General features: G+C 38.6%; 1 protein-coding gene across 1 annotated transcript in view; it reads right to left on the reverse strand.

Annotated features, from left to right (window-relative positions):
• Positions 1 to 16771, reverse strand: part of snd1 (staphylococcal nuclease and tudor domain containing protein 1) — a 387013-nt gene that overhangs the window by 176246 nt on the left and 193996 nt on the right. Inside the window, exon 15 of the mRNA NM_203852.1 lies at positions 15492 to 15633. Within this exon, the coding sequence (NP_989183.2) occupies positions 15492 to 15633 (142 nt within the window). The remainder of the gene's footprint in view (positions 1 to 15491; positions 15634 to 16771) is intronic.

The raw sequence follows: 16771 nt of genomic DNA on the forward strand, positions 1-16771 counted from the left end.
AGATGGCATGAATCTGAGTTTCATAGATTCATAAAGTGTATAGCAAGCAATTTCTCCATGTCCCAACCACCAGAAATACAAAACTACAACACGTAGTCTTTTTTTTTTTTAATTGCATTTTACCTACCCACAGCAGATGGATTGAAGGTCAAGGGTAATCTCAGTTGAATTTTTGTGGATCTACAGGAAGTCAATTGTTTTATTAAACTGCAGAGTGGACTAGCTCACTTTACTTGTGTTTGGAGCCAAGGTGGCCACATCTCTATGGCAGAGCGTGATAATGTACTTTATGCACTATGAGAGCAAAAATTTAGCAGAAAAAAATAAGTTCAGCTCTTGAAGTTACCAGGGCAGTACTTGAACGGTACATGAACGGCCAAATTGTCAAAAGGCTTCATGGTAAAAAACAGCTGAGAGTTAATAATATAATGTAACAATATTAACCTAAAGCAAACAAATTGATCTTACACATTTAATTGTTATTTGTTCTGTGACTAATATGGAATTTAAACTTAAAAACCAAGCAGTGGTTTGATTGACAAACTAGACAAGGAAATAAGGTAAGGATTAAAAAAAAAAAATTCTCATTGCTAACATCACACTTACAATTTGTGGCTGGGGAATGCCCAGTCTGATCGCCAGTTGGACACTTGTGGACAGAATTCCCAACAGGGAATCACTTGATACTCTTGAACCACCACCATGATGATAATTTACTGAAAGAAGTTAAATACTTAAAACTTTTATTTGATTTTGTACATATTTTAAATCTTGCTGATAAAGCAATGTTTTCATCTTTGTAACTTTGTCATAAGCCAAGGGATGCCACACTAAATGTTGGACCACAAGGGAAAGCTTGAATTGGATATGTTCTAAAACCACTTTAGTCAGTCTAACCGGGTAAAATTAGTGAAAGTCTCCCTCACTAAAGTACTAAAATATTGGATACCGTCACATGTTCAAAAATAAATATTTCTTCTGTGCAAACTGGAAAAAGCATGTAAATCATGGACATCATTTACTTAAAAAAAATTATATAATTAAAAAATGAATATGGCTGTAGGGACCCATAGGGTTAAGCTCCCTATGGTGTTATCCCTTATCGTTTCCTTATCTGTGCTGTTATAGGGCAGAGCCCTCTACACTCAGATTACAGTTATTAGGCTTTCCCTAATAGGTTTAGCCCAGGTTGACCACTCCCCTTGGCAGACTATATAGTGTCTTGCACAAGGAAGTGTCTTCCCTCTCTGGCTGCTGTTGTCTCAGGCTTCACGTCATTGAGCCTGGAGGCATAAGGCCCCAGTAAAGAGAACCATCTTTATTTAAAGTCGGGGACAGGGCCCCGTGAACGAGGTAAAGCCAGCACAGTCAGATTTATATAATAGCACCCTCTAGAAGTGGTGAGAACAGTCAGCTTATCTAGAAAGGGCAGTTAATAGCCCCAACCAGGAGTTGTAAAAGGGTTTAGCCTACCCCGGCTCTGTTGTCGTTCTTTAGGGACCGGTTTATTAGACGCCAGGTACCAGTGTTAGGAGCTCTCCCCTGGACCACAGTCGGCCAGAACACTCCCTTTTGAAAGGTCTATATTTCGGGTATCAGCTAATCCTCTGTGCATCCTCCAAGTGGGATATTCTGTTCCTAAGTGTCACCTCTGCTTTCTCCATTGTGACATAATCCTATACTGCTGTGTCTGTGAGTATAATCCCTGCTGCACTATTAAGTTGTGCCTTGTCCAATAAACTTGTACTATAGTCTAGTTGTAGTTCAACTACACCCTCAGCTCCATTAATAACTCCCATATAGCGGAGGCCCACTCTTGTGCATTAAGGTTGCATGTAACACATGCTCTATACCTATCACTAGCCTGGGTTTTGCCATATCTAAGCCAAACAAGTGTTACATGGCCATGATCTTTTAGAAAATAATACTGTTCACATGAAACCATTGAGGAAATACATATAAGGGAATATTCTACACTGTTTTCCTTAAAAGGATACTGCCATGTTTTTCATGGTATATTTATAAATTACACGGTTTACAAAGCAAATAATTCACTCCCTTCAACAAACCTTTTAAAATGTTATTCTTGAACCAACAAATGTATTTTTTAGCTGTAATAATGGTGTAGGCAGCCATCTCAGTGCATTGTGCTTGAGTCTGAGCTTTCAGAAAGCGCCAGCGCTACACAGTAAAACTGCTTTCAGGTAACCTATCGTCTCTCCTACTCCCAAGTAACTTGAGGAGTCCCAAGCTGGACTTGGATTTCTTACTATTGAGTGCTATTCTGATATCTACTGGGAGCTGCTATCTTGCTCCCTTCCCATTGTTCTGCTGTTCGGCTGCTGGGAGGGGGGTGATATCACACCAACTTGCAGCTCAGCAATAGAAACTAAAGTTTATCAAAGCACAGGTCACATGGCTGTGGCACCCTGGGAAATGAAGAATCCATGTGAAAATTTCAAAATTAAATATTAAAAACCTGTTTTTTTAAAAAACAATTCAATTCAGTATTCTGCTGGAGAAGCTCTATTAACTGATGTGTTTTGAAAAAAAACATGTTTTCACATGCAGTCCTGGTTAAAATACCTTACTGTCCTTTCTATTTTTACTTCTTCTCAAAACAAAAACGAAGAAAAAAGAAAATGCCTTGATTTTGGTTTGTTTGAGAAACTGTCCGGACAATACCTCTCTGCCACCACCCTATGGTAAATTCCCATTAAAGCACATTTAGAGAAGTACAGCTTAAGAATAGTCACAGAATTAAATTAAGTGTTTCCGGGTTAATTGCTTTTCACACAAACTAAATGAATCATGACGAATCTGTGCAGCAAATAAGCATTTCTTGGACCAGTAACAAGTGTGGAACTGTAGGGGAAAAAATACACTCCATATAATGGATGTCAGCAATTCCCAGTATGCTGTTACTAAGAGGGATAAAAAAAAACAATTAGCAACTGAAGAAGTGTATGTTTGGCAGGGGGACACTATATGTTGCTGGTGACATTGCTATGCACAACTATTCAAATACAAAACTTATCATTTGCTAATAATTCAGGGCACCAATACATTTTATGGGCCAAGCTAGAGGTCATATTGTAACCACACAAATGAAAAAGTATAATACTATTCCCTGAATTAACATAGATAACAATGTCCTCTTACATCAGAATGTATGTATAGGCCTTTAAGAGGCTAATGACATTATGGGACAAGTTTTGCATTATATGCGCTCTAAATGGAATTCTTACCAAAGTAATGTGATCCCCATTCTTCTGCATTTAAAGGTATTTTAAAAGGGAAAAGGATCTCTTACAGGCCACAAATCCGTACATCGCCCTAAAAGCTGGGATGCCAACCCGAATCCTAGCTTACCTGTTGGACATGCCTGAAACCAATTCATTTACAACGTAATACTGTATATAGAACAGGTGCCACTAAGTTGAATGTTCATATGCATACAGTTCAGCAAACACATGGCACGAAACCACAAAAAGATACAAGGTCAGAAACAGCCTAAATTGTTTCCCACAACACACTCTGCAGTTTAAACTTTCCAGTGTGCCAAAGACTAATAGCAAGGAGGCAATGATGCAGCTACAATATTACCATACATGCAAGAGTACCAGTGACAGCTTTCCAATTTGCAAATGACTTAACAATAGGGTAGCGTGTTTGTTTAAACATTTTGCATATTTTTACTTAATTGACTTTCTCCAAACTGATTCGCAGGGGGCATGATGAGGAAGAGAAAAAAAAATGCAATTAGCAGGCAGAATATGCAGACAATGGTTGAACTAAATGAGGAAGCATATGGTATATGCACTCCATATCGAGTCAGGCTCCGTACAGGCCATGGGTGAACAACCAGCAAGGTTAATGGTCTACAAAGTCAGCGCCTGCTACAATTTTAAAGCAGCTAGATGCTCAGTGTTTATATCACCTTGAAGAAATGACCTCAGGTAGCTACTTCAGTATATATTACAGATTATCACTGTTCAAAGTAAAAAAAAAAAAAAAAAGGAAAAAGCAAAAATGTAATCAGAAGTCAACACCCTCCCCCAGACAATTTGCAACTGGTCTTCATTTTTTATTATTTGTAGTTTTTTTGCCCACTATCCAGCTTGGAGTTTCAGCAGCCATTTAGTTGCTAGGACCTTAGCAACCTGGATGAGATTTGAAAGAAAGACTGATATATAAATAAGAGAAGGCCTGAATAGAAAACAATATAAAGTAACAATAACAATAAAACTGTAGCCTTACAGAGCAATACATTTTTGGCTTTGGGGTTAGTGACCACCATTTGAAAGCAACAGAGTTAGAACGCAGCGGCAAATAATTAAAAAACTAGGAAGCACAAATAAAGACTAATTGAAGAGTTGCTTAGAATTGGCCCTTCTATAACATACTAATAAGTTAACTTAAAGGTGAACCACCCCTTTAAGCACAATGCCAAACAATTAGGCACTTTGCCAAAGTTTTTAGTAAACCTTTAACGAAAGATAAAATTTAAAGGTGAGTAGGTGACATGGAGAAATGGAAAAGCACCACTAAACTGAAGACGACTTGAGAACTATGGAGCAGAAATGGATATGAAGGGGGAGATTTTATGGGTGGTTATGTACGTGTTTCATTCAGTATATTTGCTTGTTTGCCAGTCCTACACCCGCCTTTACCCAATTCCATTTGGGAGTTTTAACCTTGGAAAGTCCTTGTGAAATATGTATAAAAATATGCATAAACAAGCAGAATTTTTAAGATGAGTGTGAGTGTAGGACTGGCCAGAGGGAATGACTGACGTACTTGATCAGCTTGATATACATTGCAATATATGAATGAAAAATCCCTGTTCAGTTTAAAGGGGAGGACATTTCTTGGTAGCTTAATGCCCTATATATATTGATAATGGACGAATGAAGAGCATCGCTTGTCTTTGTCTATTTAAAGGAAGTGTGACACCAAATATGATAGCGTTTTACAATGGTAAATGTTATTTTATCTGTTATCTGCTATGTAAACTGTGCCTTTTCTTTTTTCAGCTTGAATGACTGCCCCCATAGCTACACAGCAGCTTGTTTATATAAACTACAGTAGTGTTTCTGAAGCAAACACGCCAATGTTGCCAGTGCAGGGCAACAGTAAATTATATTTAAATTACTTTGATTAACTTTCTTTTTTGGTTTTACTGTTCCTACACTCACTTGACCTCAAGTAGTCAAGGGCTGAATGGTTAATCAAATTAGGCCCATAATATACAGACCAAGGAGACTGCTCATAAAAAAAAATTAACAAAAGGTATAACAGACTTACCGTATGAGACGTATTGCACGGCTTATCTATTTTAGGATTATAAACTTGTAATAATTCCTGCTTTTGAAATGTGTGTTTACCAATAAAATACAGGACAAGGGAATATGCATTTCATTAGAATTGCTAGTTAAATAAATGTTTAAAGACAGCCTCTAATTTATTCCCTGTTCTAAATATAAATGTACATAAATGACGTATTTTGGGGAATTAGTCTTATATTTCTTTTTCTTAACTTGACTTTATTCATATTAAGTCAAACCTGTGATTAGGGAGAATGCAATGAGGTTAGTTTCCATGGAAACTAGAATTAAATATAACATCTAGCAACTTGGGAGCGGCCCAAAGCTGTCCATTAGCAGGTATTAAAGCACTATTTTAAATCCACAGCCAATCCACTTCTGATAAACACAGCACAGAAGCAGGGATTCCCTCTTATGATACATCTATGCACTTATTAAACAAGGACTACCACTATCAAAACAAGAAAGTCCCACAGAAAGGAAAGCCCTGGAGCTATGTGCAGGGGCTGTATGACAAAGGATCTGAATAACCTGCAACCAGATTACACTGGTTTATGTTTAGATATTGGCAGGTGCAACTGTGATTGGGAGAGAAGGAAATAGTTAAGGCAGGAAAAAGTTGGTCTGGGGGGCGGAGAAAGAGAGGGATGTGATGTCAGAAAAAGAAGCACTCAATTCCTTATCTTCTGAGCAGGTAGAAACATCCCACCCATCCTCCCCCTTTTTGCATATTCTGCAAAATGTCAGGAGTTTCTCTTCTTTTTGTTCTCATATTATTATCTATTAATAACTGAATGTGGATGTTTATCTGAATGCATTGTATAATACAGTATAAACTTGAGAGTCAGCATTGTATTTAATTCATGTTAACTACAATTGCTTGATCCAGGGATTGTTTCCGATTGCAATGGGGGTCAGGAAGGAATTTTTTCCCTCAAGGCATAATTGGCACTAACTTCAGGTTGTTTTTTTTTGCCTTCCTCTGGATCAAAACAGTGAATCTATGATAATGTATTTTAAGTTTTTTTTGTCACAGCAGCGGTAGGACTTTGCCCGAGTACTGCACAGGTAATTATAGCAGAAGGAGAAAGGAGGTTCTCTCCTGTGACTGCATGGTGAATTGATAGATACAGACGCTACTTCTGCTTGTGCTAGGTGATAGCCTGCCTGGATTTCCTATTATTGAGACACTGCAGAACTGGCAGCAGGGCTGCTGAACTTCTCTCAGGGTTGGTGATGCAGCTCTTTCTGGTAGCAGAGTTTGGGGCCATCTTCTCTGTAGGTAGAGGCAGTCTAATACTAGGGCTAGGCAGAAGAGGCAGCTCCTGCTTAGGGCGAGTAATTTGTGGACATGGGCACCAAATTAGAAAAATGAACAATAATATACTTCAGTCCTACTACCAACCTGGTTACTAGTTGCATACCTGTCAGCTCTTACTAATTTATTGGGAGTATGTCATAGACCACATTAGCATTGTAACTAGTACTGCACTATTGCCAGTTAAAATCTTGGTATTTTTTTTTTTTTTTCTAAGACCTGTGAGTGCGGCATCTCTCTTTTCTGTATATACTTAAATGTATATTGCACCCAAGCACCATTGACTCTTATATTACGTGAGTGCCGGCTTTTCTTTGCATATTATGTATATTATATATATTATTTATTTTTATTTTTTTTTAAAAAAGACATCTCACAAAACATAAGAAAGCACCCAAATAAGAAATCCCTGGCTGTATTTAGGAGGCTATATTGTCGAGGGAAGACATGGTAATCTGCACAAGTGCATCCAAAAAGAATTCTCAGCTCAGCTGAGGGAAACTCGCTGGGTTCCCCTTAATTGAATTACAAGACTTTCATTTAGAATGCAGATACAGTGCTGAATTCTATTACCAATGAATGAGTCACACTTGGAAGCTGGGAGGAAGAAGAAGAAGGGGGGCCACACAAAGACGCTGGCATGTCATTGCAAAATCAACTCATAGCAACAGGAAGGAGGCTGGGGAGCAACACAACTCCCAGTATCTACACCTGCTGGCAGTCACAGGAAGCATGGTGCTATACACAACAACATGGGAGCACGGCATGGCACAGCTGCTGATTAGCAAGGCATCCTTACCTACAACTAAACTGAATCAGTGGCAGAAGGAGCCTACAATAGAGATGGGCTAATTAGTTTTCTGCTCTAGATGCCAACAATGAATCACTGGCAATATTAAATAGACTCAGCTCTGGAAACATGTTAATGAATCGTATCTGTGATTGCACAGATATATGTAATTGTAACAGCCAGCATCACCTCAGCCTTTGTGGTTTCAAGAGGGATGCTGCAAATGGTGGCCTGGCAATTTCCTTGAGTCATATAGCTTTCCCCATAAGCCTTAGATACTGCTTAAAATCTACACTAGTGTGATTTGCTGGAGGGTTTTATATCAAGTGTTCTTAGAAAAACATTCTTGAGCCTAAAAAAAATATATATAGTTCCCTTTAATAGAATTTCCATTAAAATGCAATCCAATTATTGCTAGCAGAGGGAATTTTTGAGTATCTGCAGTCATTATAATTGATAATTTAGGGATGGAGACACAGGAAAAATAATCATAACAACTTTTCAATCATTAGTACCAATGCCACGAGTGCAAGGATCTCGCACAAACATGCACCTCCCCTAATTGTGTCATTTTCTCTGGCAAGGGCAGTCAGATGGGAATTTTCCATCTTGCTGTACAAATGAACAGCTTTCATTGAATCCTAGCTATTTGCATCCAGGTTCATTGGTATGGAAGTGCACGTGTTACAGTGTAGTAGCAAAACAATAGGTGTAACTATGCATGTACAAACAACCAGACACTGCAGAGCAAATTATAAAGCTGTTCCTTTTCTTAACAGATGGATTTTCTCCCTCGGCTGCTGACAGAGATGACTGTATTGCAATAAGCAAGCACAGATCTGAAAAACCTCTGTAAAATGCTGAATATGCCAGTGTCATAAAGCATCAGCTTTACAGGGATTATATATGATTTATATCAGTCCCTGCTCAGTGAAGCATGCAGCAAGGTTTTCAATTACACAATGGTCATATGCCCTAATGCCCTAGATATGCCTAGTGTGAGACAGACACATATATAGATGCACGAGTGAGTAAAGTTGCACTGTGACTCCCGATGAAGGTCCCTGTGAGGGACCAAAACGTTGAGCAAAATAAACCTCCTTTGGAAGATTGATTCAGCAAAGCCTTTAAGTGCTGTTCTTCTATGTTTTTAAAATGTTACTATGTTTAGCGCAAGAAATAAAAACCTTTGATATTTCCTAAAACTAGCAATCAATTAGTATGTTCAGCAAAAGCCCTATTCACTGACCCAATGCTAAAAAAAAGTGGGTACAATGTCCTACTAACCATAACACCCAACTGCCCCAATTTTAACAGCTCAGCCCACAGTCCCTCATTTCCCTTTGACTTCCTGCACTGAACGCCAAGGTACAAAGTTTCTCAAACTTAATAAGATGAGCATTCTGGGCTCTCTGCCAAAAACCTACGTAACAGTCAACACCTGCACTTAGATATAAATGAGCAAAACAGATCTCTTGGGAGAACTGAGACTTGCATCTTAAAGGGCAATTTCAGCTTTATTAGCAGAACTGTAATAACACATAAAACAAGACCCCCAAACCCCCCAGAAATGTGTTCAAACTTTACATAACCTGACAAATTTTGTAAAATTGGAGTGGTATTTAGGGGGTGTGGTCACGGGCGGGGGTTCAGTCACATGTGCGGGTGTGGCCAAAAATGTCCCTGCACTACGCACAACATTTCTTTCTGCCCCCTCTTTGCATTTTTCAAATGTTGGGAGGAATGCTTTAACCAAAGAGGAAGCCTTCTACAGGACAATCCTGCATTATTAGTTCTACAAAAGGGGTAAGCTTTGCAAGTAGACAAACTGTAGGTTTACTGTAGGATTGCAAGATCAATCATTTTTGTATAAATTATAGTGCGTGACAATGAATGCACATAGACATACCTATAGAGGAGGACTGCAGTGAAGCATATGGCACACTTCACTCACTATTCACTGAGTAAGGAAAAAGGCTGTAACCATTCTACAGAGACTGCTTCCCTTAGGCATAGCACACACACACACACACTAAACACACACTTACAAAAGCAGGCACTTCTAAAGCAGTCAGGACCAGTTAAACCATTTACTGCATGCAGGAAATAGGGAGTCAGGGCTCATTAAGTTGCCTGCTCGCCTTTAGTGCTTCTGTACTAATAATACAATAAAAGGCAATACTTTAAAAAAAAAAAAAAAATTAATCATACATGTTCAATCACTAAAACCTCCAGTTTATAAAAGTTTCTCCAATCTTTACAGTTAACAGCTCCTTTTACTACTAGCAATTACTATACATTATTCAATATTTATGGTGTGAGTGTGTGTACAGATACATTCAGTTTAACTCTCAGTGGATATGTAAAAGATCCGTAAGCGAAACCTTTTCCAATAAAATCAGTGGTTGTTTAGTTCCTTTGAAACAGAGCGATTATTGAAAACCCTTCTATTCAGAGGCTTATTCACATGTAAGCTCTGTACAGAGGGAAATGGCAGTTAAAGAAAGTGAAACCAGTTTTGCATATATTAAGTGTTTGCAACTGTGTTCCCATGTGGTGGCTTTATTGTGGGTTTCACTATATGGGAATGCAGGGATAATTTACCCAAGTCTTATCTATTGGGACTATACCAATGAGAATGCATGTAAATGTTTAATTTTACCTGCTTATGATGGTCACATGTGAGTCCCCATGTGGAAGAAAGCCCAGAATCCACCACGTGGGAAGTTTAATTACCCTAATGTACAGTATAATTCTGCAGTACTCTTGGGTCAGGCAGGAATCATTAAACACCTGGTGGGCCATATCTGCCCCCAGGCCTCCAGGCAGATAGTCCTAACCAATTAGTTAACAAACCATAGGTATACACAAAACACATTTGTGTTCATTTTTTTAAACAGATGCTATTAATTGCCAAAGAAGAAATTTACTGCATCCAAAGAGCAATAGCTTTGATCAGTCTCCTGCCAGCTACACAATGAAAAAGACACTTGTGCTGGACTGCTGAACAAGTTAGTAAATGGGTAACAAGTACACAGAACAGTTATTTCTGTTATAAAGCCTATTCTTATATGCATTTCCAAGAGAACAGGAGCATGGAGACAGAAATGCTGAGACTGGATTCAGAAGTCTGCTATTTGTATCACTGATGGCATATGGAAGGTTTAACTCTGCAAACTGCTGACATTTCTTTCTAAGCAGATAAATCATGGGCATATGGCATAAGTGCAACTGACCTTTCTTTGTGAAATGTCCATAATACAAAACAAACCACCCTACCTGCCACAAATCCAAAACACAGTTTTGTTGGCATGGCCTTAAAAATTAGACTAGATAAAAGGTGGAATATGTTTGAAAAAATATCTACTTTTAAACAGGCCTTGCCCATGAACAGTGAATCTTACACGGTGAATCCTCAATTTAAAGTGATACTGATTTTGATCATTATTCACCAATAGGGCTGCTTTTGTGAGTAATTATTACTTGAAGTTAAACCTGACTGAGAGACTACCGATGCTCAAATATGGCAGCCCCCTCATAGAGGAACATGGGAAGGGGGGATCAGATAGGTAATGTTAAAGCATCAGGCATATATTTGTATGACAAAATTCCAAGGCTCATGCCAAGACAGTGTATTGAAATATTAAAAAAAAAAAAAGTTTAATTTCAGGTGTCAGTATCTCTTTAAGCAGGATGCTTTCAAGTACATTATCTGAGTGGGACTTAGATGCTAGAAGTTTGCCAAACAAATGCAGATCTATGGAGAAATGGAAAGGCAACTTCGGAATTAAACTGTTAATGTACAACCACCCTAACCACTTTAGAGAAGTCAGTAGCTGACTGCACAAATCCCTTTGCCTCCTCTTCTCCATCTTTGCGTTGTACCCAAAGAGGAGCAATGAGCATGCAGAAATAAGTAAATAGCTGTACGGGGAAAAGAAAAAAACAAACAACTAAAATCTAGCTTGCAGCCGTGTGCCAAAATAGCAGAAATGTGCTATACACAGGAGGAGGAAATGAGATATGAATGTGAGAAGGATACTAAGCTATGCAGTGCAGGAACAACAGAAATACAATCATTTTAGATGGTTTGTAAATCACAAAGCAACTTTGGTACTGATGAAGAAAATGTGTGGGAGGAGAGGATGGTAACAAATGCAATATATGGCCAGGACCAGGACCAGGACATACCAATTACCATATCCTGAAACCAAAGATATCAATATAATGTCCTCTCCAATACATTTATAAAAACCCTTACTCTCCGGGAAGGCTTACCACTTTATGTAGAAACATTGCTGGTGTAATTTAACACCATTTATCTAAAAGAGCTTTAGTGAGGCTGGGCACTGATGTTGGGGATCAGACCTGACTTGCGACTCATGCTTCAGTTAATCCAATAGGTGTTTTGTTGAGTCAAGCCCAGGGTTTTAAGCAGGCCAGTCAAAACCTACCAAACCATCTTAGTAACCAAATCCGAGTGGGCCTCATTTTATGTTGAGAACAATTATTGTGCTGAAACATAAAAGGGCCCAATATGATATGAACAGCACTATACATGAGCATTAAGGTTCCCATTCCTGAAACCAAGAGCCCTACCTTAAGCCATTAAAAGCTCATTTACTCTCTCATACACTAGAGCTGGCTACCACTAAATCCTGACTCATCTATCAAAATATCAGATGGTAAAGCACTCTAACATTCCAGAGATAGCAATGTCAAGAGTCCAATTGGGTTGCCTTTTACAAAAGGCCAGTTGACACAGTTGGCATTTTAGAGGTTGAAGTACAGCATATGTGTAGCTGCAAAGCCATAGAAAACAGTTGTTAGTCTTTTATTATGTCAATGTAGCTTCAAGAAATAGTGTGGAACTTCCCAGTCAGTTTCTCTCTGAAGAAATTTTTGGGCACTAATACTTCAGCCCTTGGCAGTCACTTTGTGAAGCAGTCATTGCGGGGTTTGAGTTGCCTACCACATAAAAACTGAACTGTAGTTGCTCCTAGACATTTCCTAGACAATTATTTCACTTACCAGGGCAGCACTAGCAAACAGAAGTGTAAACTAGTTAGTTGACAAGCTTGCATCCTAAGATGCTGAAAACCACTGAGCCATTCAACAACCAGCTCTACTTTTAAGTTTTTGGTTGGAGGCTCTACCTCAGTGATCCCCAACTAGTGGCTCGTGAGCAACATGTTGCTCCCCAACCCCTTGGATGTTTCTCTCAGTGCCCCCAAAGTAAGTAGTTATTTTTGAATTCCTGAATTGGGGGCACGTTTTGGTTGAATACAAACAAGATTTACTACCAAATAAAGCCTCTCGTAAGCTGATATTGTGCATAGAGGCTGCCTAATAGCCAATCGCAGCCCTTATTTGGCATGTCCATGAATTTTTATGATGCTATTGCTGCTCTTCAAGTCTTTTTACATTTGACTGTGGCTCACGAGTAAGAAAGGTTGGGGATCCCTGGTCTACATGATATACTGTCTTATTAAAGCATGTGTGTTGCTAACACAATTTTACAAATAGAAGGCCTGTTAATATACTTTTAGCCATGTAGTATCATCATATAAATAAATACATCTTTTGAGACATTTTGCACTCAAAATACTGAGAGCTTTTTATAGACCTGAGGAAAACAGCCATGTTCCAAATTTTATTTTTTATTGTCACTAGTGTAAAAATGTATTACAATCACTTAAAGGAGAAGGAAAGGCTAAGTCACTTGAGGGTGCCAAAATGTTAGGCACCCCCAAGTGACTTTAATCACTTACCTTGTACCTCAGGCTGGTGCCCCTGTTAGGAGAAAACCGCAGCAGCCCGGGGTACCATGATCGAGTGCTTCCCTCTTCCGTGTTTCTTCTGCCAGCGAAATACCTGGGCCAGCGCATGCGCATAAGAGTGAAAAGCAGACTTCTATGTTAAAATTCGGCTTCTCACTCTATTGCGCATGTGCAAGTGCGAAGCAGAAAGAGGAAGCGCTGCAGGTACCCCGGGCTGATGCGGTTTTCTCCGAACAGGGGCACCAGCCCGGTATACAGGGTAAGCGATTAAAGTCACTTGGGGGTGCCTAATATTTTGGCACCCCCAAGTGACTTAGCTTTTCCTTCTCCTTTAAGCTGGGTGCTAATGGCAATGGGAGATCAGTGCATATTTGACCAATTTCAGGCCATTAGCCACCTTGTACCAGCAGCGCCAAAAAGTTACCATCAAAGTACATCAAGGTAGCACAGACCTATTTTACTATATCCCTAAGGAGTAATGACCACAAAAAGAACAATTAGATGTTTAATTTAGATTAGTAATCAATACTGGTTATGTATTAATATTTATTACATTCTGTATTTAGAGAAACAATTTCCATCTTGCTATTTCCCATTAAAGGGCCCTCTACCATAGAAAAAAAGCTTCCCCAGCAAAGGCGAGGGTTAATAGAACTTGCACTCCAGTTGTGTGAAACAATTTGACTCCTGGGAGCTAGCTCCTGGTGCAGGTAGTTAGATCAATGAAACTGTTAATAGTACTGTCAAGTCACAAACATGAATGTTTTACTTCGCTTCAGTATGCAGAAGCATCCCGCCTCTTAAGACAAGATCCTTATAGGGCAGAGGGCAAGATGCCCACACTGAAACATGCTTCCAGCACACACAAAAAGGCAAAGAACAACAGACAAAGTACTGTAAGTGGACTGCACCACTATCTGTGTTCATTTTCTTTCATTTATTGCATGTTTAACAATTCAAAAAGAGCAGCATTCAGGGAAGGCTGGCAGTAGTAGTGCAGACAGAACTGTGACCTTGCAAATAAAGCCACACTGATACATGTGACAGTGGGAGAGCAGCAACAATGCATTCCTAATCTGGAGAATAAAACGGATATTATCCTGGGACACGAAACAGGCTCTCCTGGTCATGGCTGGTTGGGAAATATTAAATATACATAAAAACACAGCAAGGAACAAAATGGCTTCCCGTAGAGCCTGCCGAAGTGTGGAGTAGTTGCTTATTAACCCTTCTTCTACCCTAAAATCCTGCCAATATACTGATTAGTAACATGCAGCAGATGGCATCCAGTTATCCTGCTTTGCAGTGAATCAGTCACATGCAAGACATGGAAGTTAATAGCTGTTTTTTTCTAGGCCCAGACAAATCTTGACAGCAACAGAATAGTACATTTCACCATGAAATGAAAATAAACCAGAACACTGCTAGGTTATATTTTCTTTCATTAAAAAGTGTATATACATCTATACACATAATATGAAGATTAATTTTAATAGCTATAAAAGAGAACAGACAAAATATATGACATAATAACCAACATAAGGTATGCCATCAAAGGTCACAATGCAGTGTTTTAACTAGAAGGTGTTAACAAGACTTGCAACTAGTAAGAAATAAAATATATAATCTAGCAGTGAGATAACGTGGCATCTGCAAATGTAAAGAAATATGCATAGCAAAGCTTTTCTGTATTGAGATGATCAAAATGTTAAAGCCTTTGCAATCATCCATCTCATATGTCCAGTTTTATAGCAGTTTAGCATTAAAATTATTAGAGAAGCATATGCAAAAGCAATTCAAAATATTTTGTCATTTTATAGGGACAAATACATTTAGTTGTTGAACATTCATAGCTGCAGACATTATTGACCTTTTTATTGAAGTGCTTACTTTTAGTTCCATGGGTTTTTGTCATTGTAGTTTACATACATGAGTTTAAGTAAAACTATTTTGTTAGGGCCCTGAATAAAATAAAATGTCACCATAACTCAGGAGGCACACAATGCTGCCAACCATTACCCTCCACACATTTCCCTCTAGGCTTGTGCCTTTCTTGCATCTGGACATGGATGGGAGGGGGGGGGCTTGATAGGGCTAATAGTGAAATGGTGTTATAGCAATTTTCTTGTGCTCTATTGTTTGAGAAGTCACCAGTGCAGAGTTTGCAAAGGTCTTTAATGAAAATGCATTTCAAACATAAGCTGTACTGCAAAACACAGTGGTTAGCTGCTGATTTCTGTTCAGACACATGGAGACTTTACCAAGTGCTTACTTACCAGCCAGGAGGAAGGTGATAAGGCAGGTTTCCTTTGGCATATAAAGCTTGAGTCTGGACCCACTGAAAACATACTCTACAACTGCTTCAGAGCGACCAGCTCTCTGCAGGAAAGGCAGGAACTGTTTTGCCTTTTGAGTGTCCTAAAAAAAATAAAAGCTGGTTAAATGGTGCCAAAGTGAATAAAACATTTTTCAGTGAAGGATAAAAAATATTAAATGTTATCCAAGCACTAGCAATTCAACAGCTAGGTATGATGAACATGAAATAATCTGTTCACTTGTACAATTAACTGAAAGTACTGAAGACTAACACATAGGGATTCACGTTCCAGGCCAGGGCTGACCAACTCTTTCCGTATAGAGGGTGAACTATTCATTTTACATGGTATACAACATGATTAGGAGCTAGATTTTCAAAGAAATAAAATTTAATATCTAAAGAGGTCAGTGGAGTTATGGAGTTGCCTGTGGGGCATAATGTGCAGAGGATGTATAGACACTAAGAGGCAGAGTTAGCAACATTGTTGTTTGAGAGGTTTTTGAACCACGAAAAAACATCAACAAATTAAAATGCTGAACACGAAAGCTTTAATTTGCGTGGTTTCTAGTATGTTCTTAAAGGAACAGTAACACCAAAAAATGAAAGTGCTTAAAAGTAACTAAAATATAATGTGCTGCTGCCCTGCACTGGTAAAAGTTGTGTGTTTACTTCAGAAAGTCTACTATAATTTATATAAATAAGCTGCTATGTAGCCATGGGGGCAGCCATTCAAATGAGAAAAGGCACAGGCACATAGCAGATAACAGATAAAACACTATTGTATTCTACAGAACTTGTCTGTTATCTGCTATGTAACCTGTGCCTTTTCTCCTTTTTTCCAGCTTAAATGGCTGCCCCCATGGCTACACAGCAGCTTATTATATAAATTATAGTAGTGTTACTGTAACAAACACACCAGTTTTACCAGTGCAGGGCAACAGTGCATTATATTTTTATTACTTTAAAGCGCTTTCATTTTTTGGTGTTACTGTTCCTTTAAGATCATTTGTGCAAAAAAAAAAAAAATCTGTAAAACCACAAATTAAAAAGTTATAATTTGCCTAGGACAGTTCCCATTGATGTCTACATGACCTTATTAGCCTTTAGATGGTGTATTTTTACATTTGCATATTTTCTTGGTTTTGACGCATAATGATAATAATGTTGAAAAATTCAATTTTTTCCCCACAAAAAAAAATCGTGTTCTAGTACAAAACGCCTTATACAGGCACTAAGGTT

This window comes from Xenopus tropicalis, chromosome 3 (assembly GCF_000004195.4).
Source record: "Xenopus tropicalis strain Nigerian chromosome 3, UCB_Xtro_10.0, whole genome shotgun sequence".
Lineage (NCBI taxonomy): Eukaryota > Metazoa > Chordata > Amphibia > Anura > Pipidae > Xenopus > Xenopus tropicalis.